The sequence below is a fragment of the Platalea leucorodia genome (assembly GCF_965183815.1).
Source record: "Platalea leucorodia genome assembly, chromosome: 19".
NCBI classification, from domain to species: Eukaryota; Metazoa; Chordata; class Aves; order Pelecaniformes; family Threskiornithidae; genus Platalea; species Platalea leucorodia.
The window spans coordinates 5,050,730-5,078,726 of record NC_138841.1 but is presented as its reverse complement, the minus strand read 5'-3'; the positions used below and the strand labels follow the sequence as shown (position 1 = coordinate 5,078,726).

At 45.4% G+C, this 27,997-nt stretch overlaps 1 protein-coding gene across 3 annotated transcripts; it reads left to right on the top strand.

Moving 5' to 3' along the window:
* TSPAN2 (tetraspanin 2) lies at positions 1–26,549 on the top strand. Of its 3 annotated transcripts, XR_014230199.1 has the most exons (9): positions 1–134; positions 3,396–3,498; positions 16,857–16,954; positions 17,407–17,481; positions 18,026–18,127; positions 19,356–19,430; positions 20,176–20,259; positions 22,215–22,412; positions 23,011–23,059. XR_014230199.1 is itself a non-coding variant. In XM_082330321.1 (8 exons), exons 1-8 carry the CDS (start codon positions 66–68, stop codon positions 23,341–23,343), a joined length of 939 nt encoding a protein of 312 aa, XP_082186447.1. In that variant the 5' UTR covers positions 1–65; the 3' UTR covers positions 23,344–26,549. The 3 variants fall into 3 exon arrangements, 2 of the variants coding, with proteins under 2 accessions (XP_082186447.1, XP_082186448.1); XM_082330321.1 differs by lacking the exon at positions 22,215–22,412 and having other exon boundaries at positions 23,011–26,549; XM_082330322.1 differs by having other exon boundaries at positions 22,215–23,101.
* The last annotated feature ends 1,448 nt before the right edge of the window (positions 26,550–27,997 follow it).

Below are 27,997 nucleotides of genomic sequence, written 5' to 3'. Positions count from 1 at the left end.
GCGCGGAGCCGCCGGCGAGTCGGGCGGAGCCGCCTCGGGAGCTGCTGCCGGAGCCGGCGCCCGCCATGGGCACGGTGCTCGGGGGGATGCGCTGCATCAAGATCCTCCTCTGCATCTTCAACCTGACCTTCTGGGTGAGCGCCGGGCCGGGCGGAGCGGGGCCGGGCGGAGCGGAGCGGGGCCGGGCCGCCTGCGGCACCTGCCGCCGTCCGGCCGGGCCGGGGGCGCGGGGGAGAGCGCGGGCGGCGGGGCGGTGCGGGGCGGTGCGGGGCTGCGGCTGCCCCAGCGCAGGGGCGAGCCTTGAGGAGGGGCGCGGGCCCCTCGGCGGAGCGCTGCGGGGTCCGGTAGCGGGGCTGGGGTGCTCTCGGCTTCTGCTCGCTTCCATAAAGATACGGCTCTTCTGGGAAGCGGCGTCCGTGATGGAAGATGGCATTGCTGAGGCAAGACAACATCCTTCCTAGCTGATAATTTGAAGTCGTGACCATTTCCCCAACAAGCGTAACATTTCAAACGACAGGAGGCTGTGAGGGGTTCTCCCAGCATCCCATGCAGCGTCTCGCAGCCGAATGCTCCTTCGCAGCATCACCACGCTTTTCAATAACGTACTTCCAAATAGCGAGCCAACAGCTGCTACTTTTACAAGCTCATCCTCAGGGAAAGTCCTTGCACTATATTGCACTGACTTTGCTGGAAGCTACCCTAATGTGTCAGTGAATAGTGGCGACTGCAGGACCCTCCAGAGACTCAGAGAATGCTAAGCCCATTCTCCCCTCATTGCACCTTTTTAATAGTCTGACAGTTCCAGAGCACAACTAAATTCATGCTTTCGTTTTTCTTTCACTTTCCCTCATGCCGTGTTCCCCCTTCCAGTAGCTTTCCCGTTTTTCACACTGGAAAACAATTAGCAATGTTATCTTCTTAAGTGTCTTTTTCTTTCTTTCTGATTCACTGTTTTTTAAAAAGAAGTCACAAAATAATCCTGTTCAGCCTCTCTGGAGCAAGCAGTTTTGGGCTTTTGTCTCCTTTATGCTTGAAACACAGTTAAACCAAATGCTTTTCCCTCTTGGTGACAGCACTGCAAGCTCCGGGTACACAGCGCTGCTGTGCTCAAGCTGTAGGAGCCGAGTGATGTTGCCCAGCTGCAGCTGCAAGCCAGCAGAAGGACAAAGCTTTGTGTTATGTTGTTTCACAAAAGTGACAATTACTGTGTTTTGTTATCTGCCTTTTCATTGAGATGGAAGAAACCATCTCAGCTGGACTGGGGGCATTCATTTCAAACACATCCAAGTGCCCAGAGGCACGCAGAGGCCTGGGCTGAGAGGAGGGGGCTCCCGCGGCGCTCTGGCAGTCCGAAGGCTGAGCCCTGCAAGCAGTGAGGTTCCAATGCTGTGACAGGGTGGCAGGGGACCCTCACCCTCCGTGCCGTGACGCTTCCGTGAGGAAAGCCGTGATCCCACGCTCCTCAGCCATACGCTTGCCCGCTTTCTTTGCTTGCTGTAGCTATGCCAGATGAATCAAGTACCAGGCAATGCGGGACAGATAAAAAAGCACCGCGCCAGGTGAGCCGCAGGTGTTTTGTGAACCTCGTTCAGACCTGGGCTCCGGGCCTCCGTCAGAGCAGCAGCAGAGCACTGTGCCTGGTCCTGCAGGACGCTGAGGCCCTCTGCCAGGACACGCGCCATTGCCTGGTAGGCTTCCAAATACGCCTGGCATGCGGTGCGTTTGAGACCACTGCCTATAGATCTTTCCCCTCCAACAACGTGCCTCGACGCTCCTTTTTGATCTAGTCTTGTTCACATTAAAGGGAATTTTTCCTTCCGTTTGACGGCATCCATCCCTTGTTTGTCAGTCATTTCCGTGATCCAAGATATTGTACACTGCAATAATCCTTTTACCTCCTAGTTCTGGTAGGGGTCCCATGGTGATTTACAGAAAAGTGCCCTGTCATAATCGGTCCAAACACACTTAACTTCAGCACATCCCTAAGAACAATACAAGCCTCGCTTTCTGGTAAGCCTCTAAACAGAACCCTCCTGACATCTGAGCAGCAGCAGCAGTTCTGAAATGGCAGGCCGTCTCCTGTAGCTTGGTGTGATGATTGAGAGGTGCAGCTGGTCTCTCGGCAGCATCATCTGTCCTGTGACACCGGAGCTGGACCTGTGATACATAAAGGGCACCTCTCAGCCCAGAAGGCTGTAATTTAGCCCTAAAACAGCTAGGAGCGTTGAAAAAAATGTCAATTCAGTTACTTCTGTCCTAAAAGTTTGGTGTGTGTCAAGCCAGCAGGGCTTAACTCGGGGTCACACGGCACTGCCCTGTACGGTGCTGTCGTGGTTTAACCCCAGCCAGCAGCTAGGCCCCACCCAGCCGCTCGCTCAGTCCCCCCGTGGGATGGGGGAGAGAATCAGAAGGGTAAAAGTGAGAAAACTCGTGGGTCGAGATAAAGACAGTTTAATAGGTAAAACAAAAGCCGCACAGGCAAGCAAAGCAAAAAATAAGGAATTAATTCACTACTTCCCATCGGCAGGCAGGTGCTCAGCCATCCCCAGGAAAGCAGGGCTCCGTCACGCATAACGGTTACTTGGGAAGACAAACGCCATCACTCCGAACATCTGCCCCTTCCTCCTTCTTCCCCCAGCTCTATATGCTGAGCATGACGCCATACGGTGTGGGACAGCCCTTTGGGCAGCTGGGCTCAGCTGTCCCGGCCGTGTCCCTTCCCAACCTTTTGCGCCCCCCCAGCCTCCTCGCTGGTGGGGTGGGGCGAGAGGCAGAAAAGGCCCTGACTCTGTGTAAGCGCTGCTCAGCAGTAACAAAAACATCCTGCTGTTATCAGCACTGTTTCCAGCACAAATCCAAAACACAGCCCCACACCAGCTACTATGGAGAAAATTAACTCTGTCCCAGCCAAAACCAGCACAGGTGCTTCTCCTACAGTAACCACATCTTGACGGCAGAGCCAGGCCCTGAGTGGCCTCCTGCAACACTGCCTGACTCCAGTGCGGTTCCGAGAGTTGGGAAGGACGGCAGAGTGCTCCCCGTTGGATTGGCAGCCTGTCTGTTCTTCTCGTGGACACTCGCTTCCCCTCCGCACCCCACTCCATTCCCCATTGCAATTCCGGCCAAGTTTTGATGACTGAATGAGCTTACTTACAAAGTTTGCAAGTCACTAGTAAGTTCAGAAGCACCGCTACACTGAAGAGCTGAAAGAAAGAAGTACGTTGCACTATAACAGGAATTCATTGTTCTCGATAATGTAAGCAAGTGCTTCCTGAACTTTCTGACAGTGCAATCCTGAGCTGTGGGATTTCAAGAAAGCATAAGGCGCCAATGACACCTCTGATGCTCTCCAGCCAATTGTTACTGAAGTATTGACTGGTCTGTTTATCTTCCAGCTGGCAGGAATGGCTGTCATTGCCTTTGGTCTATGGCTGCGGTTTGGTGGGGTTATGGCAGGCTTTGCTTCAGAGAAAAAGTCTCCAGAGTATTTCTTCATGGGTAAGTTCAAGTGCCTGTGATGACAGCAGGCTTTAGCCTTGGTTTCATCCTGGGGCATGTGACATGCATTGAATTATATGAAGGCCAACAATTCCTGGGCTGAACGACACAAAACTGGACGTTCTGGTGCTGTGTCACGTGCATGATGGCTTTCGTCCTTTCTCTGCTTGCCATCAACTTCCTTAGGCCTAACTGAACTCTCCTCTCAGATTTGATCCAGTCCTCACCTATCCAAAGTGAATTGTGCTAATGCTGTCAGAACAGAAGTTGGGATGGGTCAGAGACCCCTGGAACATGGGGCTCAGCAATATATCCTTCCAGAGTTTTCTGTGCAGCTGCTAGCCAACAAAACAACAGTGTCGCTTCTGAACGTTTCTAATACCAGTGCAGCAGTGAAACTTTTGCTCACCAGTTCTCCCTGTGTCTGCACACAGAGGCCCTCAGTGTGACTTTAAATACCAGAACAAATCCTTCCACAGCTGAAAAGTAAAACCACACAGCATTCAGTCATCTCAAGAACTGTTTGTCCAGCCTAGGCAGGAATCAGCTAGCTCCCCAAGCCCACAGAATTGGTATTAGTCATATCTAATTTTAGGCATTTAAGATAAATTTTTTTCTCCCTAGGATTTCCAGTTGGGATTTCTGGAAACGCCACCTGTGTTACATATCTATAGACATCCTTAAATAGCAGCTGTCTAGGACTGCCAGCAACTGCATTTCTCTATCCATTGGCAATTGTGACGTGCCTTTACACCAGAAGAGTCAGATTATTTTTCTGTTTCCATGTATCACCCCTGGAGATGGAGTCACTCAGTAAAATCCACTTGGGGCAAACATTTTCGCCATCTACAAATGCCAAGTGCGAGTGAATACCCAGTCCTGCCTTGTCCATCAAGCCACTCTGACAGGGTGGCCAGGAATGGAGGTTGACCCAGGATGTCCCGTGGCAGTCAGTTACCCACCACAGGAATATTGCCTGGGCTGTGCAGTTACTTTAAATACCCCGATTCTCTTAGTGGAGACCTTGACTCTGATACACCGCAGTCCTAACCCCAAGCTTTAATATATGCAACCAGGCTAGAGGCACAGAGCTGACTGTATAGTACTGTGGAAACCGATGGGTAGAATGTCATGTCCAGCATAGTTCCTGTGGGAGTTCACGAGGCTGAATAAAACCGTTCACATGAAAATTTGATTGGGACCTGAGGGTTACTGTAAAATACCCTATAGCACCTCCACTGACACAGAGAGCCAGGAAGTATGATTTACTTATGAGCGGCTACGTCAGCAGCATATTAGATCACCAACTTCGTTTCCAGATCCAGTTGATACCTGCTGAATTTCCTATGCTGTATCTGGGAACTCTTCCCTGCCTCATTCACTTATGTTTCACCCAGGAGGTTCAACAAGACAGAAGGATGTTCTGGCCCTCAAAATCAAGTACTGTTGGTTTCTTAGAAGCCAGCAAGGAACACATCCTGTGACGTGAATAAGCACCACGGTCATTTTACAGCTTTGCAGTGCAGACCATAACACTGTGTAAACAAGATATTCTTTGGTGCGTGTGTATTTAAATCTCTGAAAGATTTAATCTGCTTCAGTCCTGAATAGGAATTACAAAAGCTATTCACAGTTGTTAATTTTGGAAAGTCCTGGGGAATGTTCTTGTACAAGTTTTGTCATATACCGTGACAATCAACTCTTGGGCTGTCACATGTATTTATAGAGCTGTATTGCTGTAATTTGTAGAATTACAGAATCGTTTAGGTTGGAAGAGACCTTTCAGATCATCAAGTCCAACCGTTACGCAACGACTAGCAGAGGAAGAGCTAAGGAACAGGACATAAATATGTTCAGAATTCTTTTAAACTTGCACTTTTGACTGAATTCTGAAGCAAAGTTTTGGCCCTTTTTTGTACGAGGCATTGTGCTCTGAACGGAGCATCCCTGTTAAAGAAAAACAAAAAAAATTCTGCTGTCCTCCCTCATTACAAATCATATTAAACGCTGTTGTGACTTCTGAGCATCTGATGGGGCAGCCATGCAGAAGTCGGAGGCTGTTAGCACTCTGTGACTAAGGCAGTGGTAAAAGAATGGTGATGAGTTCAGTAACGGTGGGTTTCTTTGCAGGAGACAAGGCTGCACTTGACGGTCATGCTCAGGAGCTTTACCCCTCTAGGAGATTCCAGCTCTGAGTCCCCCTTGACAGTTGTGTATTGGGCCCTTCTCACAGAGACTCTAGGAGTGTTGTTTATTTGGCTTTGTGTTTGCTCTGTAACACGCATTCTGGGTGACAGCCAGAATTTTGCATAGGAATTCTTAATATGGAACACTGTGCAGCACACGCGGAGCAGCTGCCCAGAGGGCTGAAAGAGAAAGCAGATCATCGGTATGACTTGGAGATATAAACATACGGCCATATATTTAAAAATAATTCCTTTAGCTCTGTTCCACTGACTGCTTTTGTGGCTGTCTTGTGATAACCCAAGCCTCTGTGATCAGATCAGCTTTGTGTCAGTGCTTGGGACAACAGTGCAGCTGCATTCAGAGTTTGCTTTGTAGGTTGAAGCACTGTCCAGAATCACCATCTTGTGGAAAACATCTCATTTTCTTGCTTCTAAAGAGCAGCACATTCTGCTCTTTTTGTACCTGGATTGAGCTGCCAGCCGAATCTAACCAGCTTCTCTCTTGTGCTTCCTTGTGATGGTTTTTTTCCTGGATCTGAAATGTTGTTTTAGTTTAAAATAATTGATAATTATATCCTTGCATTTTCCATTAGGCCAGAGTGAGTCTCCTTAAATAGCCTTGTTCTTTACCAGCAGTCCAGCTGTCTTTTCTGCCCCCTGGAATAGTTCGGGCCATGACTTGGCAAGCAGGCCTGTTCATCTTTTCCAGCCACTGAAATGTTTTTGTTGGTTTGAGAACAACTCACAGGCAGCAGTGCTGAGGTCAAGCACATATGTGTTCTTAGTTTTCTGTTGATTGTGGTTTTATGTTCAGTGATCCATACTCCCCACTGCAGCTTGCAGTTTTTTAACCTCCGACATAAAAGGCTGGAATTGACTCTTTGACCCATGCAGTCTCCGTCCACTTTACCAGATGTATCTTACACTGGAGCAGCCTCCTAAAATTGGGCATCCTCTCTCTCCAGCTCCCCAACTTTTGGAGTTCGCACTGCAGTGGCAGGCAGGACAATATTTTTATGTTACTCCATCTCATAGTACGTTTTTTGTGCCTGTGCTTCAAGTGGTGAGGCAAAACTGTAGCTTTCCTGTTCTATTGGCAGTTCAGCTCTGGCAGATTTCATATATTCCCCTCTTAGCTGTACTTGAGAGAAAAAAAAAGAAAAGGAAGGGGGGAAAAAAGATAATTTCAGCAAAAGTCAATAGCTGGGCAGTTACCTCTTTTATATGAGTTGTCTGTGACACTGTACTGACCAAATGGAGGAATGATCTGTAGAATAAAGGGAATTCCCTTGGATTGCTCGTCCTTCTTGAGACTTCTGTACCAAGACTCTGGCGAGTTTTTTACTGGGCAGGAAAGTCTGCAACAACCAGAAGGAAAAGAGAGATGCTTGTGTGAACCCAAGATGTCAGCATTGCTGTCTCACAATTAACTGGTCCTTAATTAATTCTTTGTAGTAGTGCTGTTCTTAAATTTAAAAATACCTAAAGCACAGAAGTGAAGACAAAGCGCCTGCTGACTGCAAGTTGAGCATTTGTGAAGTAAAAACTAACATGGGGACTTTTTCAGGGTCAGTTCAAGACACCTATTCTCCCCTCTTTGCTTTTGGTGGATGAAGAGGAAAGTCTGTTCTGGTCCCTTGGGCAACACGGAGGAAAACTCTCTATATCCCTAATAAATGAAGTGCAGAGGGTCACATCACTGCCAGTAGCAATAAAAATGAAGTGTATATACTCAACAAGCCCCATCAGGAATGGTAACAAAAACTGGTGAATGTGAATGAATCAGTCTGGATGACTCTTTCTCATATCTGGCAGCACTGAAGCATCGCTTCTCCTGCACAGCCAGAGCTCACAAACTTTCTGCTATGTTATGTTCTCTGTGCTCCAGTTCCATGATCCAGTCTGTGGTCCAGGCATTCATCAGGGCCAAAACAGTTGTGGAGAGAAGTTTCAGGGTGGCTGTGGCTTTTTCTTGGGGTCTGTGAGAGCATGAGTGATCATTCTGGCTTTGAAAGGTACAGTTAGATGGTGCATGCCTTAGGATATGAAGTCATGTCTGGAGTTGAAGGATATTAGTAGTTTTTCTCCATAGTAGTGGGTGCCCATACAAACAGGAGTTGGCCAGCAGTTAAATCCATGTAAACTGCAATTCTCTGCCCCTGTGCCTCATTTTGTTATAGTTCTATTCATGTATTTTGGAGTCAAGCACTATACCGTTAGTCAACAGTATTTTCTCTCCAAAATCCATAGCCTCTCAAACTCTATCAGCCTTTAAAATGAGAGCTATTGGCAAAGTAGCCTCTGTGTAGAGATGCGATACCACAAGAGGAGCATGAAATGGTCCTGCCATCATGTGTATTGGAGAGGCTTTGAGTCTGTACTTAAGACTTAAGCAATGAACTTGTCTTTCTTCCTATCATCCTGTGGGCAGGTCTCTTCTTCTGCAGTTAAGGAAGAGTGGTTTAGAAAAAGCTGACAGTGGCCCTGAGTGGAAAACAAAAGCTTCTGCACTGGAAATCTGCTTAAAAAATAGGACACCACCACTACCACGCCCCCCCCCCCCAAACCTTACTCAAAATCAAAGTTGTTCAAAAGTCCTCAGTCTCTGTGCTGGATGATAAAACCTAGCAATCAGTTCCTAAGAGTCAGTATCCCGCCTGGCAGAGTAAAGGCAAGGCCACCACAAAGTTGCAATTCTGACAAAACAAGCTAATTAAGCCTAATGGAATAATCTGTCCCTCTACCTCAGGTTGATTGTTTTATATTTGCAATATGCTGAGATTCAGGAGGCGTGGTTTTCTTTTTAATTCCTCACTTAAGCATGATAGTGCACTTTATGCTTTTTGTCTGTTAAACTGTCCTCCTGGGTAACCCTTTCTCCCACCCTACTCTCTGTGTGTAGCTAACTCACAGCTAGCCAGTTCCACCCAGCAGCAACAGTTGAAGCAACAGTTACGCCATTTCCTTCTTTGACGCACCCTCTTCTCCTTCCTCTAGGCAGCTGCAAGCCACCCCGGTGCCCGCACGCCGGTCGCACTGCTGTGGATGCTGCACTCTGACAATACCGCTCCCCGGGTACCTGGGCTCTCCCTCAGCCTGCCTCAGTCAGCCATCAGGCACTTGTATCTGATTCTGGGCAGACTGCCCATGCACAGGCCAGAGCCCAGTCCCTCAGGCTCAACACTTCTCCTTTTCCAGAAACAGCCCCTGCAGCAAGTGACCTAGGTGACGGGATAAACCTGTCACTGGTCCTGCACAGAGTAAAAAGACATCAAGATGTTTCCTCTTGCTGCAGCAGCACACTAAACCCAGGAATGCTCAGGCTTTTTCAGTTACATGCTTTGTTCTTCATACATATTCTCTTTAAAAGGGCTAACTCTGCTAGAGATGCCAGTCTCTGAAGTGGCTTCTAGGAAAAGAACCAAACCGATATAACCCGTTGTATCTCACGGGAAATGTCCTGTGTTGTGTTTCATTCTGACAGAGCTGGAAATACAATGTCCACTATGAAGCCATTAAGAGGAAAGCAGTTTGTCTGCTGGAAAAAAATAAAACAGCAACACAAAAGCCCTTAGCTCCTTTTTGGGGCGTGTCACTTCAAAAGCATCTACAGAGAGGATTTTGACTGAGTTGGTTTGTTTTGTTCCAGCACTTACTGTATCTGCACTTGGGTGGGTAAAGACAGCTCTCTGAGGAGCCCTAACTTCTGCTGCGGTGGAGGCTGCAGATTTCTGCGAATGCATTATGGCCGTACTCTGTTCTCTGGTTTGGGTGGCTTAAAGCCTGTGCATTTAAGCATTAGAAGTGTGTAATTGTTGTTGATATCTGCATGGAAATGTATGCATGTACACAGGATTATTCAGGGTGTCCTACTCGAGAGAGGCTTGCAGAGAATTGCGAGAGGATTTCAGAATACCAAATGACTGAGTATTAAAAAGGCAGATGAAATACAGTAACAACAAAGCAAAGTGACGCAAGTGGTAACAGATAATCTAAGCAGTACAAACAGTGACAGACTTTAAATTAGCTATAATCACACAGGAACGTGATCTTAGACTCACTGTCAGTTGCTCTTGACAAAAGTGCCTTGCTCAGCTGCAGTCAAAGAGGCATATAAATGTCAGGAATTATTAAGAAAGGAAATGAGAACCCAACTGACAAATTTTAATGTCATTGTGTAAATTTCCAGTGCGCTCAGTGTCTTGAATGCTGTATGTGGTTCTGGTCAAAAAGGATGCAATAAAACTAGAAAAAGTACTAAGAAGTTTGATGAGATTATCATCATACTATGCCCTATGAAAAACTTCCATATTAGGAAGTTTTTCCCAGTATTCACAGGATTAAGTTGTAGAATCCATTACCACAGGGTTCTGTGAAGTTCAGCCGCGATCGTACAGATCCACCGAATGCAGGTATGTTGATTACACCTGACTTGGGTGAAGTTTGCTATAGGGTGAAGTAGATACGGAGAGAGCCACGGGAGACTCCTGAGAAGGTAACAGCTGACATCCTTTGGCTTATGTGAATTTGGGACATCATTGTTTAGGGTTGTGAGATGCATGGGAGCAAGGTATGCAGCAAGTGCTGGTATTCTGTGGGAAGGGGGAGGCAGCGGACTGGGATGTTACATTACAGTGAGGTTGCTTTTAAACTGAAATTCGGGATTTGTGCATCAGCAGAAGCCTACAAACTGGCTGCTATCTGTAATGCTGTTGTGGTTCCAGGAAGATTAACCACAAAATACCTGTTGAATTCTCACAAGAGATGTAATTATGTCTGTGCATTATGCTCAAATTAAGGGTATGTTCCAATTCTCTAGAAATTAATCTTCCTTCAGAGGACTCTGCATCTCTTCTCCGGTTTTGTAAATGTATTTTATAGATAAATATACTAAAAAGCTATTAACAGAAAAGTGGTCGTCTCTAGTGACAAGCCTGTTTCAGAAACTGACTTTGCTACCACGTGCAGCATTCACAACTGTCCCTGTCTGGCCTGTTATTCCCAACTCCTACATGTGTTTCTCATCTTTTCCAATAGTGCATTTGCACTACAGGTTCCTTGGTGCTGTACTGAGGGCTTGAGAACCTCAGTCCTTCTGTGGAGGAGCACATCTGCCTCCCCGGCTGTAATGCACATACAACCTCAGGAAAATCTCTTCAAGTCACGTCTGGGTTCTAGCACTCCTGTCACCCCTGCCTCTGGATCCCTTATATCAAGAACAGAACTTCTTGTTTTCTCAGTGGAGTATGAACAGTTGGTGGTTTGTTCAGTGTTAGTTACTCAGCCCAAAAAAGAAAAAGTAGAATTATTTAAAATGGAAAGTGACCATAGCAGCCAGGTAAACAAGAAACCCATGTGAAATAAAGCCAGACAGCGAGACAGTGCACGTTTGTCTGCTCCTGCTCCTTGCAGTAGGCTCTAGACAGGGATTTGTATCTCAAAGCCGTCAGTAAGATTTAAAAAAAAAAAAAAAGGCAAAAATCAACTCTGGGAATGGGTTCTATTCCAGACTCTGAAATTAGATCTCTCCCAGCCTAGGCGGCCAGCGGGCTGTATCTGGTGGTGGTGATGGCTCATGCATTGTCTGAAATAAGAATAATGTCTGAACAATTCATGTTCGCATTAGTAGGTTCCTACCTGCCTGGTTTGTGTTGTAATGTTTCCTTTCTGTTCATAAAACATTGGTAGTACACACTTCTGCCTATCACCTGATTCTTTGCAACGGGAGCATAGAGGGACTCGGGTTCTAAGGACGCAGTTGTCACTCTGTCCGAGTGCCATATGACACCTAAAGAACTGCTGACATTTCCTCTCAGATGAGTTATACATAGATTTACATGTTACCTCGAGAGCGGTTTTTAATTGCTCTAAGGAACAGAGAACAGATGTCTTGCAGATTTCACTCGTCATTTTTCTAAAAATGGGGCCGATCCCTTCCTCACTCTTGATACACATAAAGACATACTGCAGTCAGCAGCTATAAAATTCCATCCTTCTCTTCTACCTAGTCTAAAATGATGAAATTCTGTATTCACTGCTAATCACAAAGGTTTTGTTCATCCAGAAATGACACACAGAATACCCTTTATCCTTCTTGAGGTGCTTCTTCACACTTGCAGATCCACTGTCTCCAAGTACAGCCCCAGTAGTGTATATGTGCTCATACCCAGAGGAAACAGTATCTTATGGAAGAACTACACAGATGCCAATCTAGAGATTTGCTGTTCTTCACTACTGGGAGCTATAGGTTGCTCTGAGAATGCCAGGTAACTTTTTAATTCCCCTTGTAATTGCAAAGCAGAGTCTGCTAGAAAATGGGAATCCCTCCTGTTGGAATTTTCACAGGGAATACCCCCATTTGTCATTTTCCGTTCAGTAAATAATGATTTTCCCCATGGGATGAATCAAAAAATGAAGTATATGGAAAAGCTGCTGCTTTCCTGCTTTCCTGCTTTCCAAATTTGTTCTTTGCACAATGAGACAATGGCTCAAGTATGGGCTTCCCCCCCTCTTACACTCTCTATTTTTTAGCCAGAAGGGAAATACATTTGTTATTAGGTGTTCTCTCACTTGACTTACTGCCAAAAGTGGAAGCGTTAGTTTCTCTTCACAGCTTATAAAAATCTGTGCATTTGTGTGGGTGGGTGTTTTAGCACAGTGAAAACAAAACAAAAAAACTCCACCACCCCAAAACCTGAATATTTCCCCACAGAAAAGGTCAAGAGAATAGGCTCTGTCCAAAAAAACCCCAGTCCAATGACAGATGCAGGTGCAATAAATATTCCCGAGTTGTGGGCAGTCACACGGATGGCAGGTTTCTGCCGTTAGGTGCAGTGTTTGCCCTCCCTAAGGCCATAGCAGTGTGCCTCTTCTCAGTATTCTCTCTTCATCTGTTGTCTGCTCCTGCGTGGGCTGTGCTGCCAACGAACTCAGGGACTAGCCAGTTGTCAGACTCTCTCTCCTCTTCATTAGCAGACACAGGTCAAAGTGACAAAATCAGGAATCAGGAAATGAACAGAAGCAAGAAGAGGTTAGAGGAAAAATTTCACACAGGCCACATTTTCTTCCTTTCTACCTTGTACTTTTTTACTTCTGCTGCACAAAAAGCTGCAGCTAGACATTCTTCTCAAAATTTTCCATTCACCCAAACAAACTCTCTACCTTGACCTGACTCGCACGCTTCTTTTCGCCATGCTGAGCTTTGTGGTGAACTTTTTTGTGTCAGAGTTTCTAGCTATCAAAAGTGTTCCATTTTGTGACTATAAACGAAGTGTCTTTTTTGTTTCTCTGCTGTGCTGTAGATGCCAAATTGGAGGCCATGCCAAGGCTTTGTATTTTACAATGGAAGTGCTTATGAATAGAAGCTGATTAAGGCTTTGCTTTCCATCCTGCTTTTTTGAGAGGAATGGGCTTTGGTGAAGCTTCGTTACTTCTGACACATGATACGATTGCATAGCAACGTATGACATTAACACCACTAAACTTCTGGATTTGTCTGCTTTGCTGATCCTAACTTGATGGCTGTCAGTGCATGATGTCTCTAGGTAAGGCTGTGATTCTATGGGGTGCCATACACTGCCACCCTTTCCTTTTTCTTTCCTTTCTAGAGAGTCTTGCTTTTCAGTTTAGGTCTATTCCTAAAGAATTTGAGGTGATCATGCCTACATCGCTGCGTATAGCCCACTAGGAAAAGAAATACTAGCTCCCTGTCTTATATACTTACACCACCTAGGATGCTTCTGAATCTATTGCTTTGATACCCTTCCTGGAAATCATCTTCCAGTTGAGCATACCTGGATCTGGGTGCTAGGAAACCTCACAGTCCAAGCTGAGAAGCAACCTGGTCCCTTTGAATTTTTTTCAAGCTACTCTTCAAGTGTCTCAATCCTGTCTGAAAGATTCCGTGTGTGTATATGTAGTGGACAAGTAAAAACATCTTTAGTTTTGTGGAATTTTTTTTTAAGTGCTGTCATTATTTTCCATCTCGAAACAGCTGAGTATCAGCAACTACTAGTCCCAGGCTGAGAAAGGACAAAGTCTGGAATGAGCTCTCCTGAACAGAAAATGGAAGAAGGTGATTTTAAACTCTTGGCTGGCTCAGCTGTGGGGCCAGACACACAGCAAGCTCAGCTTTGTTTAGTGAGTGGTGTGAGTTCTTCCTGTAACACGCCTTAAAAGGGAAGTTCGGATTGAGGTAGCGGTTTAGCTGTGAGTCATGCAAGTGAAATGTTAAGTCTGTTTCTCAGACAAAAGCAACTCCAAATTCCTGAAAGTGGTCTCACCCCTGAGCCTCAGAGAGCTTTATCTTTGCGAGCTGGAAGCAACCAAAAGAAATGGGAAGACTTCTTTCCAGTCTCCTTAGTCAAAATTCTCTCTGCTAAGTCGCCTCATAAGTAATTACAGGGACCGGAGTAGGGAGCGACATGCAGAAAAGGGTCCAGGAAACATCTTTGTAATTACACTCCGTTGGTTACCATGGAGATCTCAGAAAATGGCAGTTTTGGTGTTTGGCAGTTGAACCGCATGTTCTGCACCTGAGAGAAGATTTTTGTCTTTCCACTTCATCTTCCATGAGGGGCTGACCTTTCTCTCCTGAGCCATATATACCTTTGTATATCCCTCCCTCAGTAAAAAACACTGTGTTGTGAATATGCGTACAAGTATTAGCTTGAAGAATGCTCAGTCCTAGTAAGTCACAAGATGCTGAATATTAAAAATCTAGAAAATACAGAATATGAACTGCCAGCACAGTCAGCATGAAATCCCACATATCTGGCATCACAGACCTGGGAAAGCCATATTAATTATAATTGGTTTATTGCTATTTAGCAAAATGTGTTCCCCAGCAGCAGTCCTTGGCACAAGAAGGGTGCCGGGGCAAGAAGGATGGAGGGGAGGAGAAGGATCACAGTAGGTGGGACAGATATCTGGCCGATACACAGTGACTGGGCAGCGATGCGCAATGAACGGGCAGCAGGCGGGAGTTTGCCTTCTCCAGGCAGGCTGCATCTGTGTGGCAGAGTGGCTGGATGCTCTGCACTCATGTATTGATTGTTTTTTTCATTTTCCTAGCAATCAGTGCAAACTGTCATTTGTACACAAGGCCTGCCAACAGTAAATGCCAGCAGCTCTGTTAACCCTAAAGATTTGGGTCAGATTTTAAAATAATGTTTAAATTGGTAATGGAGAATACTAACCGTTCTCATTAGAAGTCTGCATAGTCAAAGCTGGGAGCAAGGCTCACTGTGCCCTCTAGTGTGCAGTCTGTAGCTCCACTGTCCCCTCCTAACACCATGAGGGCAACGAAGCTGTTTTTTCCAGCAGTGGACTGGCATGGCAGATTTCTGCGTGTCCTCCACGTTGCCCACACAAGACAAAGACCAGAATTACAAGGCACTGCGCTAAGCCTGTTGTACGTTGGCTGACGTGGTGCCCAGAGACAAGGCACAGACACAGTCGTTGTGGTCTGATGGGAACTGACACCGGACACGAATGGATGTATTGCCTAAGCACAGATCAAGCATGTAAGTTTACAAGTGAGGACAGAAAAATTCTGTGCTCTGGTTTTCTTTTGTCCTAGATAAAGCCCATACAAAAAAAATCCCTGTTCAATGTGAGTATTTCTAGCAGTTTTACAGGTGGCAGAGATGAATGCTGTTCCCCTTACCTCTACAGTTTTTGTCCTGTCAAGTTCTGAACATAGCTCGGGTCCTAGATCTTTAACTATGTATGGGGCTATACTGACATCTCCCATGTTCTGCACTTGTCTCAGGCCTGGTCTTTGCTGGCAGTCTCATCCCCAGATTGCTTCATTATCCTCTTAATGTGTTTAGTCTGATGATCCACTATATGCTGTTCTTTCTTTATGTCATTAAATTTGTCTCTACACAGATAACCCCTTCTGCCAGTAGCCTAAAGTCCATTCAGCAATGCAGAGCTTGGCTAAGGTGTCTGAGCAGTCCCCTAAACGATTCAGTAACTGCATAACACTTAAGTGCGACTGTCCGGAACATGAAGGCAATGCAGTGTTGCCGCTGGCTGCTGCAGAGCCGCTCTGATTCTGCCTATTGAAATAAGGTGGCGGGAGGGTATCCTGCAGTTCAGATGAGGGCAGCATGCATCATGAGATGCTGTTTGTAGGCCATGCATGCAAGGTTCTCGGCCTCTAAGTCTTAGACACTCCACTCCTTTCATACAGAATCACCTTTTTTTAATATCTGATGTGATTTGTCTGGTTCTCTGATTCTATCCATTTTCAGGCAACTCTTCTCCAAGTCTTCTGATCATAATGCGCTGATAACATTAGTCTTTAAAAGCTGCTGATATCCCATATTCTGACACTTGCATCAGTATATTGGAGGAAGAAAAATGTAAAGTAATGACGCTGGAATATGCCTGCCCAGCAGGCAGTAAAGCAGCTACTTATTGGAAAAGGAAGATGCTATGCTCCAAATCACTGAACTGTAGACAAGCTTCCATTTTCTGCAGCGACCAAGCTCAGGACTATTGCTGAGCTTATGACCTCCCCCAGGCTGTCCTCCCCACTCATTGTTTCGCCAGAGGGTGCAAATTCACTGTTTCATTCACTTCATCTAACAGCTTTCAAGGGGTTTCCCCAATCATCCTCTTCTTTCCGATAGCAATCAAGCTTTTTCCCCAGCCAAAGCACTGATTTCAGAGGAACATCACACTGTAGTGCCTGTACCTTTCCTGAAGCTCTTCAAATATCCTTTTTTATGTACTGCCAGGCAACTGATAGAGCATAGCTGTCAGGTAGCTTTTTAAGTTCCACCCCTGCATAGCAGTACAGCACGTTTCCAGAAATGAGCCCTCTGGCAATGTTGGATTTTTTTTTTTTTGCCTTACATTCCACACTGAAGAGTTGCAAGGTGGTTCTGGATGGCATGGTGTGTGTTCGTCCCGGACTGAGCTGCCCTTGGGACAGGAAACGTGGGAGGTGGAAGTCTTTGCATTTGTCTTGGTGAGATTCTTCAAGAATTCTGAAGAAATCATTGGTCTCCTTTTGTGAAGAGAGCAACTTTTCTGTGTAACGGGTGATCTTTATGAGAGCCAGAGACCATTGCTACTTATAAATGTGTGGTTTTGACAAAATAGGTAGCAGACTTTGGGAAGAGAAACCTTAAATTCTTGTCTGATTCTGATTTTTCATAGGACTCTATGTATTGGTGGGAGCAGGGGCTCTCATGACCACAGTTGGATTTTTTGGGTGCTGTGGAGCAGCGCGGGAGTCTCAGTGCTTACTTGGAGCAGTAAGTAAAAGGTTTCAAGGGCCTGGGCTGTGCAGGAAAATCATTCAAAAGCATATGCTTTGTGTGATTAGTGGAAAGATCTTTGCTGTCCAAGACCTGAAATGTCTTATGTCCTTTTACTGGCTAACCTAGCATCTCTGGCCACCGTGCTATTGCACAGCTTCCATACATGAAGAAGTTCCATTGCTTGTCTCATGTGATATATTTCCTGGAAATACCTTCTGTCTTTTCTGAAGCTACCATCTGAGCCACATCTTTGCCATTTCCACCTTTGTTCCCATATTACAAGAAATCTGACTTGACACCCTTGTTACGGACCCTGCTTACCAGCTTGCTTTCAGTTACTGTGGGGGCTGCTGAGGCCTGGGCGAGGATGAGGGACTGAGTGGCAGTCCACATAAAGCAGAATTGTGCAAGGTATGTTAATATAAGATTCTCTTCTTCCTCTGCAGTTCTTTGCTTGCTTGTTGGTGATATTTGCGGCTGAGGTCACTGCTGGAGTATTTGCCTTTATAGGCAAGAAAGTGGTAAGTAGCAAGCAACTTCTAATGTAATAATGGGGCAGTTATGAATTCCAGTGCCGACTGACCTGCAGCCTGGCTCTTGCATAGGAAAACTTTCCAGGATACTTTTCCCAGGACGAGACTCTGACATTCTTATCTGGAGTCAGTCAGAGCTTGTGTTATCACAAGTCCAGAATGGGATGCAGTTTTTGCCTCCCTCTATTAAAGGAAACCTGTACGTGTGGTTCAACCTTAAATCCACAAGGAACATCAAGTAGAACTATATGGTAAGAGGGTATTGCTTGGGAAAAGGGCAAATTCAAGCACTGAACTTCTCCAACTAACAGTGTTTAACCAAAACACAGAATACAGCATATGTACATTCTGACCCATGCAGAGTCCCTCTGGATGCCATCAGGCCACAAAACCTCCTGTCTTTCCAATCATGGTACCTCGGTTTACCAGGCATAATTTTCTGCTCTGGAGGTTGATGACGCAAGCTGGAAGTCTGCACTGGATTGGGGGTAAGACTTATTTGCCACTCACTTGGAAAGTCTCATTTCTGCAGGCAATACAGGAAGCCCAGAAAATCTATGAAGACACTTATGATGACTATATGAAAAACCCAGGGGGGAAGGTCAACAGGACTATCTATCAACACCACTTGGCTGTGAGTAGTCCTCCTGAGCTTTAATACCTTGCACTACTACTCTGCTGTCACATTACCCTTTAAAATTCAGAACGCCTCCCACTGAGGTACGAAAGAATAGAACTGAGTGTTACCTAAAATGGAGCCAGAGGCTCACAACCCGGTTTCCTGATGGCTCTCTCAGAATTCTGGTTTTCAGATCCCAAGTGATCCCTACCTTTGAAAGTGAAAATGGCCAGGCTTTGAAATTTCAGCTGATGCTTCTGGTCTTTGTTGTGCAGAAGGTATGACTGTTACGGCCCTTTTGGATATTAAAATCCAAGAGTAAATACTCACAAATGCAGAGAGTGGTAAAAGGTCTGAATCTCTCTGCATTTATCAAAGAAAAAACTGTGACCTGTGTCTCAGGACCTACAATGTGGCAGATCCTGTCACTGACTGAACCAAGAAGGTAAAGAACCAAAAGCACATGTGTGACTCAGTTCAGGCCACCCAAATAGTGAGTGGCTGAATCAGAATTAGAACCTACGACTTCCTGAATCCTGTTTGTGTCCATCCTGTATCTACACTGCCTCCCACAGAGATCAAGCCCAAGCTTTGTTGCTCCTTACAGCATTCCCACGTTCTTTAGAACAAACATTTCACAACCTCAGACCCTTTTGTCCTTCTCCCATAGCTGTTATTTCTGACCCAAAGAGGAATTCCAAGCATTTTGTGGGAGACAGGCAAACAGGAAAAACAAGCCCTCTGAAGCACTCTGATTTATTACTGTCTCCAAACCCAGCACTGTGTTTTGTCAGAAATAAAGATTCTAGCATTCTCTGTAGTAGCTTTTGTGCATTGCCCATAATTCCGTGTGCACTATGTGAACTTTCTGCTTTCTCCCTTTACCAACTCCTGTTCCCTTGTAAGCCAGGGATCTGCTTTTCCAAAATCCACTTGTTTGCTTTGTTATGAGATATTGTGATAAAAGTCCCTTCTGGAAGTTGTTGTTAATACAAATTTGTCTGTTTGCTATGGCTTCAGGCAATTGAAACTGATTTTTGAGAGTTTTGGCCCACGCAGTTGAAATTCTACCAGGGGTGGCAGTTAATATAGGGAATAAATTTTTGACTCGATTTGTATTGTTTCTTTTTTTTTAGCTATTTATTGTCTCACTTTCAGCATGAAAGTAGTAACTTGCTCTCAGTATGAAACAAGTCTATGGTTTTTCCTCCTTTGATTCTTCATCACTCTCTCTCTCATTTAGCTCCAATGCTGTGGTAAAGGTAATATGGAACAACAAATGGGATTACCCTGTCCAGAGAATATCCAGATGCCAAAGGTAAGTGTCCTCTGTTCTGGTTGTTCTAGTCACTTTCTCATGTCAACTATTTAGTAAAATCGGAGACATTCTGTAAGTGAAAGAAAGGAAGAACTTCCTTTTTACCTTGCAATTTCCAGCATGACATTCCATATGAAATGGAGCAGAGTGGAGGCAGAAATAAGTTGGAGGTCATACTGAACATGCCCAGCCCTCATTTCTGAAGCCTGCTTGTAGCATCCGATGGTAGCTGAGACAGTATTACATCATCTGAAAAGAAAAGTGGGAAGGACGTAGCAGAACAGGAGCCCTAAATGAAAAGCCCCGTGAAGGCTGAATTTTGGCAAGTGCCTGCCTTAATCATGCACGGAGACTCCTGCCTAGAAACTTTGTTGGTGTTAAGAAGGATACTGTTATTCTGTCTTTTGTGGAATCTGCTTGTGAGTACAATGTCAATCTGAAGGGTCAAACTTCCTGATTTAGCATGGCCTAACATATAAAGGGTTTTAAATTTAGGGAAAACTGATTTTAAGAAAATTTCTTATCTATGTCAGCCTGTACAGGCAAGAGGTACAGATGTCTCACTAGAAAAGGGAATATGCTGTGAAAATTGTCCAACAAAACACAAGGCATAGATGCAAGAATTAGGACAGTGACTGCAATAATATTTTTTCATGTTTATCTGTTGTTTAGTGAGAACAGCTGACTGGAGTTGTTGGAGTATATTTTTCTAGGAGTAAAAATCTTTCAATTTTGTTTTTAATAGAACTGCCTGGTTGAAATCCAGAATGTAATTGATGCTCATCTGCATTTAGTTGGAATTGTTGGAATTGCAATTGCTGGCATCACAGTGAGTAAATCCATGTTCTCACTCTCAAATCTACATTTGAGCCCAGTACCCTGTCCCTTACTCAAAGCTTTGTGGAAGGTGTTTTGCAGCAACTGGTGAGATTCCTCAAAGGTGCAGCTATTCTTATCACTTTCAGCACGCCCTCTCTCTGGGAATTGCCCACATTGGCGCAAGCAGACTTGCATGACTTTGATTTACCAGCTCATTTTGTGTCCTTAGACAGGGTCCAAAGTATCTAATGGTAATCTTACTTTGTTGTAATAGCAGGAAAGCGGAGTGCACATGAACCAAACTGAAAAGCAAAAGGCCATAGCAGCATTTCATCTATTCCAAAACAATTGCAGACTGACACTTTAGGCCCTTTGAGGATTCGTTCCTTAGATTTCATAAGGAATAGAGAGTACCTACCCTTTGTATAGAAATAGCTTTCCAGGAAAATGCTGGCTGTAGCATTTGTTCAATGTGAAGGATAGTTTATAAACAGATTTTCTAGGTTATAGATCCAGTGATCTGTATGTATTTTGTTAAAGGAACAGGATTTAAACTGCATAGTTTTCAGAACAGCATTTCTTTCACCTAGTTACAGGTAGCTGTTTCATCGAATTGTGTCATCAAAGCGTCAATAACTCCTTACAGTCCACCTTCTCCCACAAGTGTGTGTTGTATTCCCAAGGTCTGCTCCTTCCTGACAGAGCTGTGACCAATAGATGTCACCCTCCTGCAAGGATATGGCAGGAGCGGGCAGTCTGTATCCAACACAGGCTTTAACAGAAAGCATTTTCCAGCACGCGTGTGCCATGACTTCCCTCAGACTCAGAAACCAGCAGCAGTCTGAAGCAGCATGAGGAGCCTGAATATTAGTAAAGAAATACAGCCTTAGCTTCTCTGAAGAGCAGGAGGTTTATGGACTTATGTGGACACTTAAAAGCAGATGAAGGGTTTATGTATGGAATAGAAACCGTGGGGTGGGTAAAGGGGATTAAACAATCCTGTGATATGTATAAAACGTGAAGGTGTACTCAAAAATACAGCAAAGCAACACGGGTGGGACAGAGCTCCAATAAGCTCGTTGCTCAACAAGGACACACTAGAAATACGAACATCTCTTCTGTGGCTTCCCACCTCAGACACAGCAGAAGTTATGAAACGATACCCTCCTTAGCAGCAGAAACATGTCTGTACATTTGTCCGTGCTGGTTTCTGACCCTTCATGGGGTATGACTGGTCAGCTGTCTCCTTCTTCCTTAGGGAGGGGAAATGAACTCAGTGGTTTAACTGCCTGATAGTACTGCTCATCTCCCATCATTAGCAATGAAGCACCCGGAGGTAGCTGCTAACTGCTTTGGAGAATCAAGCTGTGGCAAAAAAGAAATTTCTGGAGACTCTGGCAACACCCACTGTTCTCTGCTTTTACCATTCCCTCTCGTTAACTAGTTCCCTAACATGAATAGAGTTTTATATCTAATGTATCATCTTGGTCTTGAGTAGTTAACTGTTAAGAGCTTAGCTTTCTCTGTAAAACCATAATGCTCAGCACCAGTTCAAGAGACCTGGTTCTTCTGGAATCATTCTCTGCTCTTATTCAAATTTGTATACAATATTCCACGTAGAAGCATTCTGAAACTCAGAACCTTTTGGTGCAAAACTAGGCCTAACACCAATAGGCACAGTTATTGATGTCAGTGACATTTATATTAATAATATTAACGTTTGGGGCTGTTATGCTGGCCTTAACATTTAGAACAAAGAACAGTGAAACCAGCATGAGCAGATAAAATCTTGGCTTTGAGTATCAGTGAAACCTCTTTTATGTTAATTGTCTGATGTCTTGGGGTTTGTAGATGGAAGCAGTCACTTGCTGCTCTGCCGTAAGAACCTTCAGATTGTTCTGATATGCAGGCTATTTTATAACTGTTTTGTAAGTGGATCCCTAAATTGCATCCCTTCTCTTCTAGATCTTTGGCATGATATTCAGCATGGTTCTGTGCTGTGCGATCCGTAACACAAGAGACATGATCTAAAACTTTCACTGCACAACTATGTCCCAGGAGTTCCAGACTAAGCTTTACAAGAAGTGCTCTTCTACCCAATTTAATAATTGTAATGCATTTTAATTAGTGTTTTAACATACTGAGAGGAAAATATCCCATTAGGTGAGCAGGTGAATTGTATTAGTTACAGTAAAACCAAAGTGAACAAAAAAGGGTTTTAAAATGTCCTTTTCAATGGAAAAAGCAAAGGTGCATCTAAGACTCATTTGATTTTTAATGTTTGTATATGTGCAATTAAGAGTTTACACATCTATAGACATTGTGTAAGCACATGCATATCTCTCCTTACAAATATATATGCACATGAGCAGGTACCTGTATATTCAGTACCTTGTTTAGGTAAGTATGTGCAAATGGAATATGTTGTGTGTGCATGTTTTCATGCGTATTCATCCAGAGTCTCACTATGCAAGAGCGTACACACACCCAGAGGTATACAGTGCTTGAAACCCTTTCATATTGAGCCCCTGTTTGCCAAGAATTAGCAGAGGAACAAATGCCATTTTAAAAAGTAAGACCTATGATCCATTTTGTAACTGTTCTTTCCAAAGCCCAAACAAAGTACAATTAATAAAATTGGACTTTATTTAAAAAAAAAAAAAAATGAATGCCTAAGGGCCTGCTCCAGCAAACCTTGATTCATGTGAGTAGACCCATTGACTTCACCGTCATGCAGAGACTGGATTTTTTTTTTTTTTAGGACTGGACCCTTCATGCAAATGCAGAAAGCTCTGGGGGAGGAAACATGTCCAAGGAGATCCAGGCTAAAGGAAGAGAGGGAAAGAGGTGGGAAGCTGACAAGATAATGCAGTCATTTGGAAGCAATTGCAGTGCAAAGTGTGCTTACGCTTCCCAAGCTAGCCTGAGACACAGCAAAAAAAAAAATAAAATTCTGTGGGTTAAAGGGGCCACTAAAATCTTTATTCAGAAGTCCCTTTATCCTGCAAGACTCCATATGGTATATATGCTGGTGCAGGAGTGGAGCCTATATCCAGAAAAGCAGCAGTTCTGTCAGATACTCTGTAGAATCTAACTGGCCTGTGGAAGCCAACTGAAGAGTGAAAATGGTCAGGGAAAGACACGCAGCACTTTAATATCCTCTGTTTCTGTTTCTGTGACTATCACAGCTTCCATGGGGCTCTTACCTCAACCTCTCACCCTTTCTTGCGGGTGTAAGGCAGGAAAGAAAGATGGGACATTTTTACAGAGCCATAAAGTAAATTTTCTTACTGGCACCTTTAGATTGCATGTCAGGTATAAAAATTACACTGTGTGCTTGAAATACCTCAGGGCTTGCGTTTACATAGTTTGTTTCTATATTTTTATTTTTCTATTTGTCATATTTATTCATAAGAGAATGTTCCTTTTAAAACAGCCTAGAAGGGAGAAAGGTTGTCCCCAGAAGGGGAAAATAAATTACATCAAAGGCTCAGAATCTCTTAATTTTTGGCTTGAGATAATTCACCATTTCAGAGAACAGCTTTTTGCTAACAATATCCACATAGCAGCTCTGTCTCTCTGATGATCACTAGTTCAGATTTCTGATGCAGTTGTTCCATACATGATGGGGAAAAAGTTCAGCTAAACTACGTATCTCATTGAAATGGTCCATGATGTCTAACAGGACTTGGCATTTACAAGTCATGGGGTCTTTATTCCACTGAAACATGATGGAAAGGAGCGGGATTTCAGAAAACGTGTGCATTCTAGCGCACATGTTTGTGTGGAGTATACATCCCTCATGATATTTCTCTCTCACTTTCCAAAGAAACTCAAACTCCCATCAGTTTTCTGTTACTTCAGGACTGGAAATAGTGTTGCTGTTCCGTGTACCTGATTTAATTGACACATCTTGCTGTCTTTTACATAGATCTCTCGTTTCAAATTGTTCAACCACAAACTGTGACACTGCAACAGCTGTGCACTAAATGCTGGGTACGCAGCAGGCACTGCCAACCGAGCCGTTTCTGGGCCTGGCTTCAGGTACCCAGCTGACAGGGAGACGTTATATCGTACGCCAAAGAAGAGTTAGGCTTGTATCACTGTTCACAGCTGATTAGTTATGGATGCCATGTAAAAATAGGGCCTGGGACCTTATTCTGCAAGCATCAGACCAGGAAATAGGGCCCCCGATCTGCTGTGTCTGCTCCTAAGAAAGTCTCAACTGGGAGAACGACACTGGCAGCAAATCCATGAGGGTCTCAAGCCAAAACTAAGAAAGTAAATTCCTCACAGCAGACAACTGACATAGCCAAAGCAATCTCCTGGATCCCAGGTACACTCGAGACTGTCCCTACAACTGGTTCTGCTCTAAATAGATAATGGGATAGTATACAAGTGGGGTGTTTTCTCCCAAGGTAATACTGACAGAAAGAAGAAACCTGTGTATAGTGTCATTTTTGCCACTCAGAGCAAGACAGCTTTCCAGGAAAACCCGTAAAAATAGCACAATAGGGAAGCCAGTGGTTCAGGTTCCAATATTATTGCCCTACAGGGATAGAAATTTATTGCAAATAAAGCTATTTCCTTCTGTTACACTCCCCCTCGTAATGACAGTATTTATTTTAAACACATCTACACATAATTGGTTTTAATTCCTCAAATTTGTAGTACCAGAATGTAGTGATAGGACCAGAGTTTACTTCTTTATTTGTTTACTGTTTCTTCAGTAAGTTGGAAGATGCCCACTCCTGCTTTTGAGATGCACTGAATAAAAAGGCAGCTTGCAGAAGCTTCTGTTGCTTCCCCAGCCCCCCACTCCCCCAGAAGTACAAAAACATCTAAGTGCCTTATGAAAACAGGGAAGAGTGGTACAAAGGAACCTTCTATAAATTCAGACTTGAACAACCTAACTTTCTGCTGAAGCGTTTTGGGTTTGTGATTTTTTTTTTCCTTCCTCTGAACAGTGCATTTGTTTTTCTGAGCATAGTTACTGCTTATACCCTAGGGTTTACTGCTGTTTAGGTATACGGGATACTTGCACTGCGTATCGGGAACACAATAATACTGGTTACTGGTTTAGTTCTCTAAGTTGTTGCTATAACTTAAGCTGGAAATCAACATGTTATGCATCTACTAGTGCCTTTAACAGAATCCAGAGATATAGCCTCTTTTGTTGTTTCCTGCTGTTGTGAGGTGCATAATGTACTTGCAGTTTTCTCTGCATCTTAGTAACTGAAAATCTTTTTTAACTCATTAAGGGACAGAAACTACAGCTGTTCTTTCCCTGTCAAAGCTGTAAGAATTCTTTCCTGGTGCTTTTAGATCATCGCTCGTTAACAACTCCAATTTCCATTGACTAGCTTGAGCAGCGCTTTTTAAATGCTCAGATGTCACAGACGGGGTTATGGCTATCAGAACTGGATATATAGTGCCCATGGTTTATTGTGCTGCTGCTCTTTCATTTCAGCTCTTGAAAGTGCAAAATCTTTGATCTTTGTCGGCAGTACAAAATCCTTTCCAAGCAACTACACCATATGTCTTCAATAAGACAGCTTTCCAAAGGTAATTAAATCCAAACCAGTACCTAAACTTCCTCAAATACAGTTCACGCTCCAGAGTAGCACGCCAGGATTTAACTAACAAACTCCAACGCTTGTACGCCCCAGGTACATAGTAACTGCCGTATCAGTCAGCAGAAGCACCCTTTTAGTCCTGTCCCTTGTACCTGGCTCGGAGGAAAGCAACAAAAGATCAAATCCCTCCAGGTGATAATTCTGAAAGCACATCACACACGTTTTCTGCTTCTCCTGTCAAACAGTTTGTTCTAAAGCATAAAGATGTAAATTGTTGATGCCCGTATTATATCTCTAAACATCACTATTCACACTTCCCTTGTCTAATTTTTCTAAGTCACTGACTTCAGTGGGAGCTTCATTTATTACAGGAAAACCTCAGCCAGTTTTGATGTCTTGCAGAGATTGCACAGGAGCTGACGAAGCACAGCCCTGTCATATCCCTACCATGAAGATTCATATTTCACTTTTATTCATACTGAAAGTGATTGTTTTATAGCAAAATGTATTTCATATGTATTGAAAAAGAAATTGAGTTATCTTAAGCCTTTAAATGCTGTATCTACAGCCTTTGGAGGCTACTGATTAACAGCATCAGATGCTATTCATAGAAAATGTACATAAATAAAGCTTTTTTTATATTATTTCTTCCTCTCTATTGGTGCTCCAGCCACTAGGTTCTCCAAAACACAAACCACTTCCAATATAACATATTTGTTTCTATAGCACAAATTCTGATTTTGGACAGAACTGGCGTATCGGTTTATGTTGCAAAGTCTGTAGCAGAATTACCTCTATGGCAGCTTTCTTTGAGAGAAAAAAAAAAAAAACAAACCAAACTTATTCTGTTGCTGAAATCAGCTTTCACTTCCCGTTAGTCTAATGTGTTCTGAAGTGGCGTTTTATCAGCTTTTCTGTCTTGAATCTGAAACAACTTTCTAATAAAAATAACCTGAAATAAACGACCACCAGGGAGGACTTGTCTGTGTGCGCTCCAGCCCGCGCTGGCAGAACCCGGCCCCCACGGACTCCCCGATCCCACGCCAGGGAGGTTCCGCGACCCGTCCCCTCCCGGCGGGCGGCCGGCAGGCGCTGAGCTCCGGCGGCCCACAGGGACCCTCCCACCGCGGCGGGGCTGCCTTCGCCTCACCTTCTGCATCCCCGGCTCTCGGGACACCCAGTGCGCCGGGTCCGGGCACCAGCTGAGGCGGCAGGCGGTCGCTCGGAGGGGCGGGCGGGCGGGCGGCGGGGGCTCCTCCTCAGGGAGCCGCGGGCGGGCGGGCTCCGGGCGAAGGAGCAGGGCCGGGAACCGGGGGCTCGGCCTCGCCTCAGGGACGCGCGCGGCGGAGCGGCCCCGCCCCCCGGGGCGGGGCAACGGGCGATGCTCGCTCCGCATTGGCTGCTCGCTGCTTTGTCCTCGCGGCGAGCGTGGAAAGGCGGGAGAGCGGCAGCCGAGGCCGGGGCGCCGGCGGGTCTCTGCGCCCGCCGCTCCGGGCGGCACGGCAGCCGGCGAGCCCTGAGATGTAACGGGGCCGCTCGCCGCCGCGGCGGGGGCCGGGCGGGAGGCGGTTCCGTGCGCGGGGAGCGCCCGGGCTCCGCCCCGCCCCCTCAGGCCGCTCCTCCCGAGCGCTCGCGGGCCGCCATGCCGCCGGCGCGGCCCTCCGGAGGGACCGCGCGGCGGCGCCCCCTGGCGGCTGGGCGGTGCTGCCCGCTGGCCCGTAGCCCCGAGGCGGCCCGGGCGGGGGCGGCCTCCCCCGGGGGCGAGTTGTTGCCCTCCGGACGGGCCGGAGGGGAGCTGGGGGCTGTGGGGTTGCGTTCTCATTCCCCAGTTTCAGACACATTCATTCGTTTGGGGTCGTGCTGCTCAAAGTCGACCGCGGCGTGGCCACCGCTGGGCACCGCGAGGAGCGAGCGGCTGCTCCCGCTCCGGAGCCCCGAGCCCCCCGGGTTTCCGCACCCTCGGTCGGGTGGCGGTAGTCGCACGAAGCCCAGGCACTTGGCCGTAAGCTGGTCAGCAGCTGGAGTGAGAGGATGGCCCGGTTTCAAGCCTGTCCCAGGTAAGCGAGGCCTAACTAACGCGACTGCCATGGCAGTGTTGAAGAGGCGGCCGCCAGCATCTAAAGGCCGAATTTGCCTCCGCGTGGATTCTGACCGACCGAGCCCCCGCAAGCC

Excerpts from the sequence above, each read along its gene's own strand:
- TSPAN2 (XM_082330321.1), top strand. The coding sequence starts at position 66 with ATGGGCACGGTGCTCGGGGGGATGCGCTGCATCAAGATCCTCCTCTGC. Across the intron at positions 16,955-17,406 it reads CTCAGTGCTTACTTGGAGCA|TTCTTTGCTTGCTTGTTGGT; the intron begins GTAAGTAAAAGG and ends CTTCCTCTGCAG. Across the intron at positions 18,128-19,355 it reads TCTATCAACACCACTTGGCT|CTCCAATGCTGTGGTAAAGG; the intron begins GTGAGTAGTCCT and ends TCTCTCATTTAG.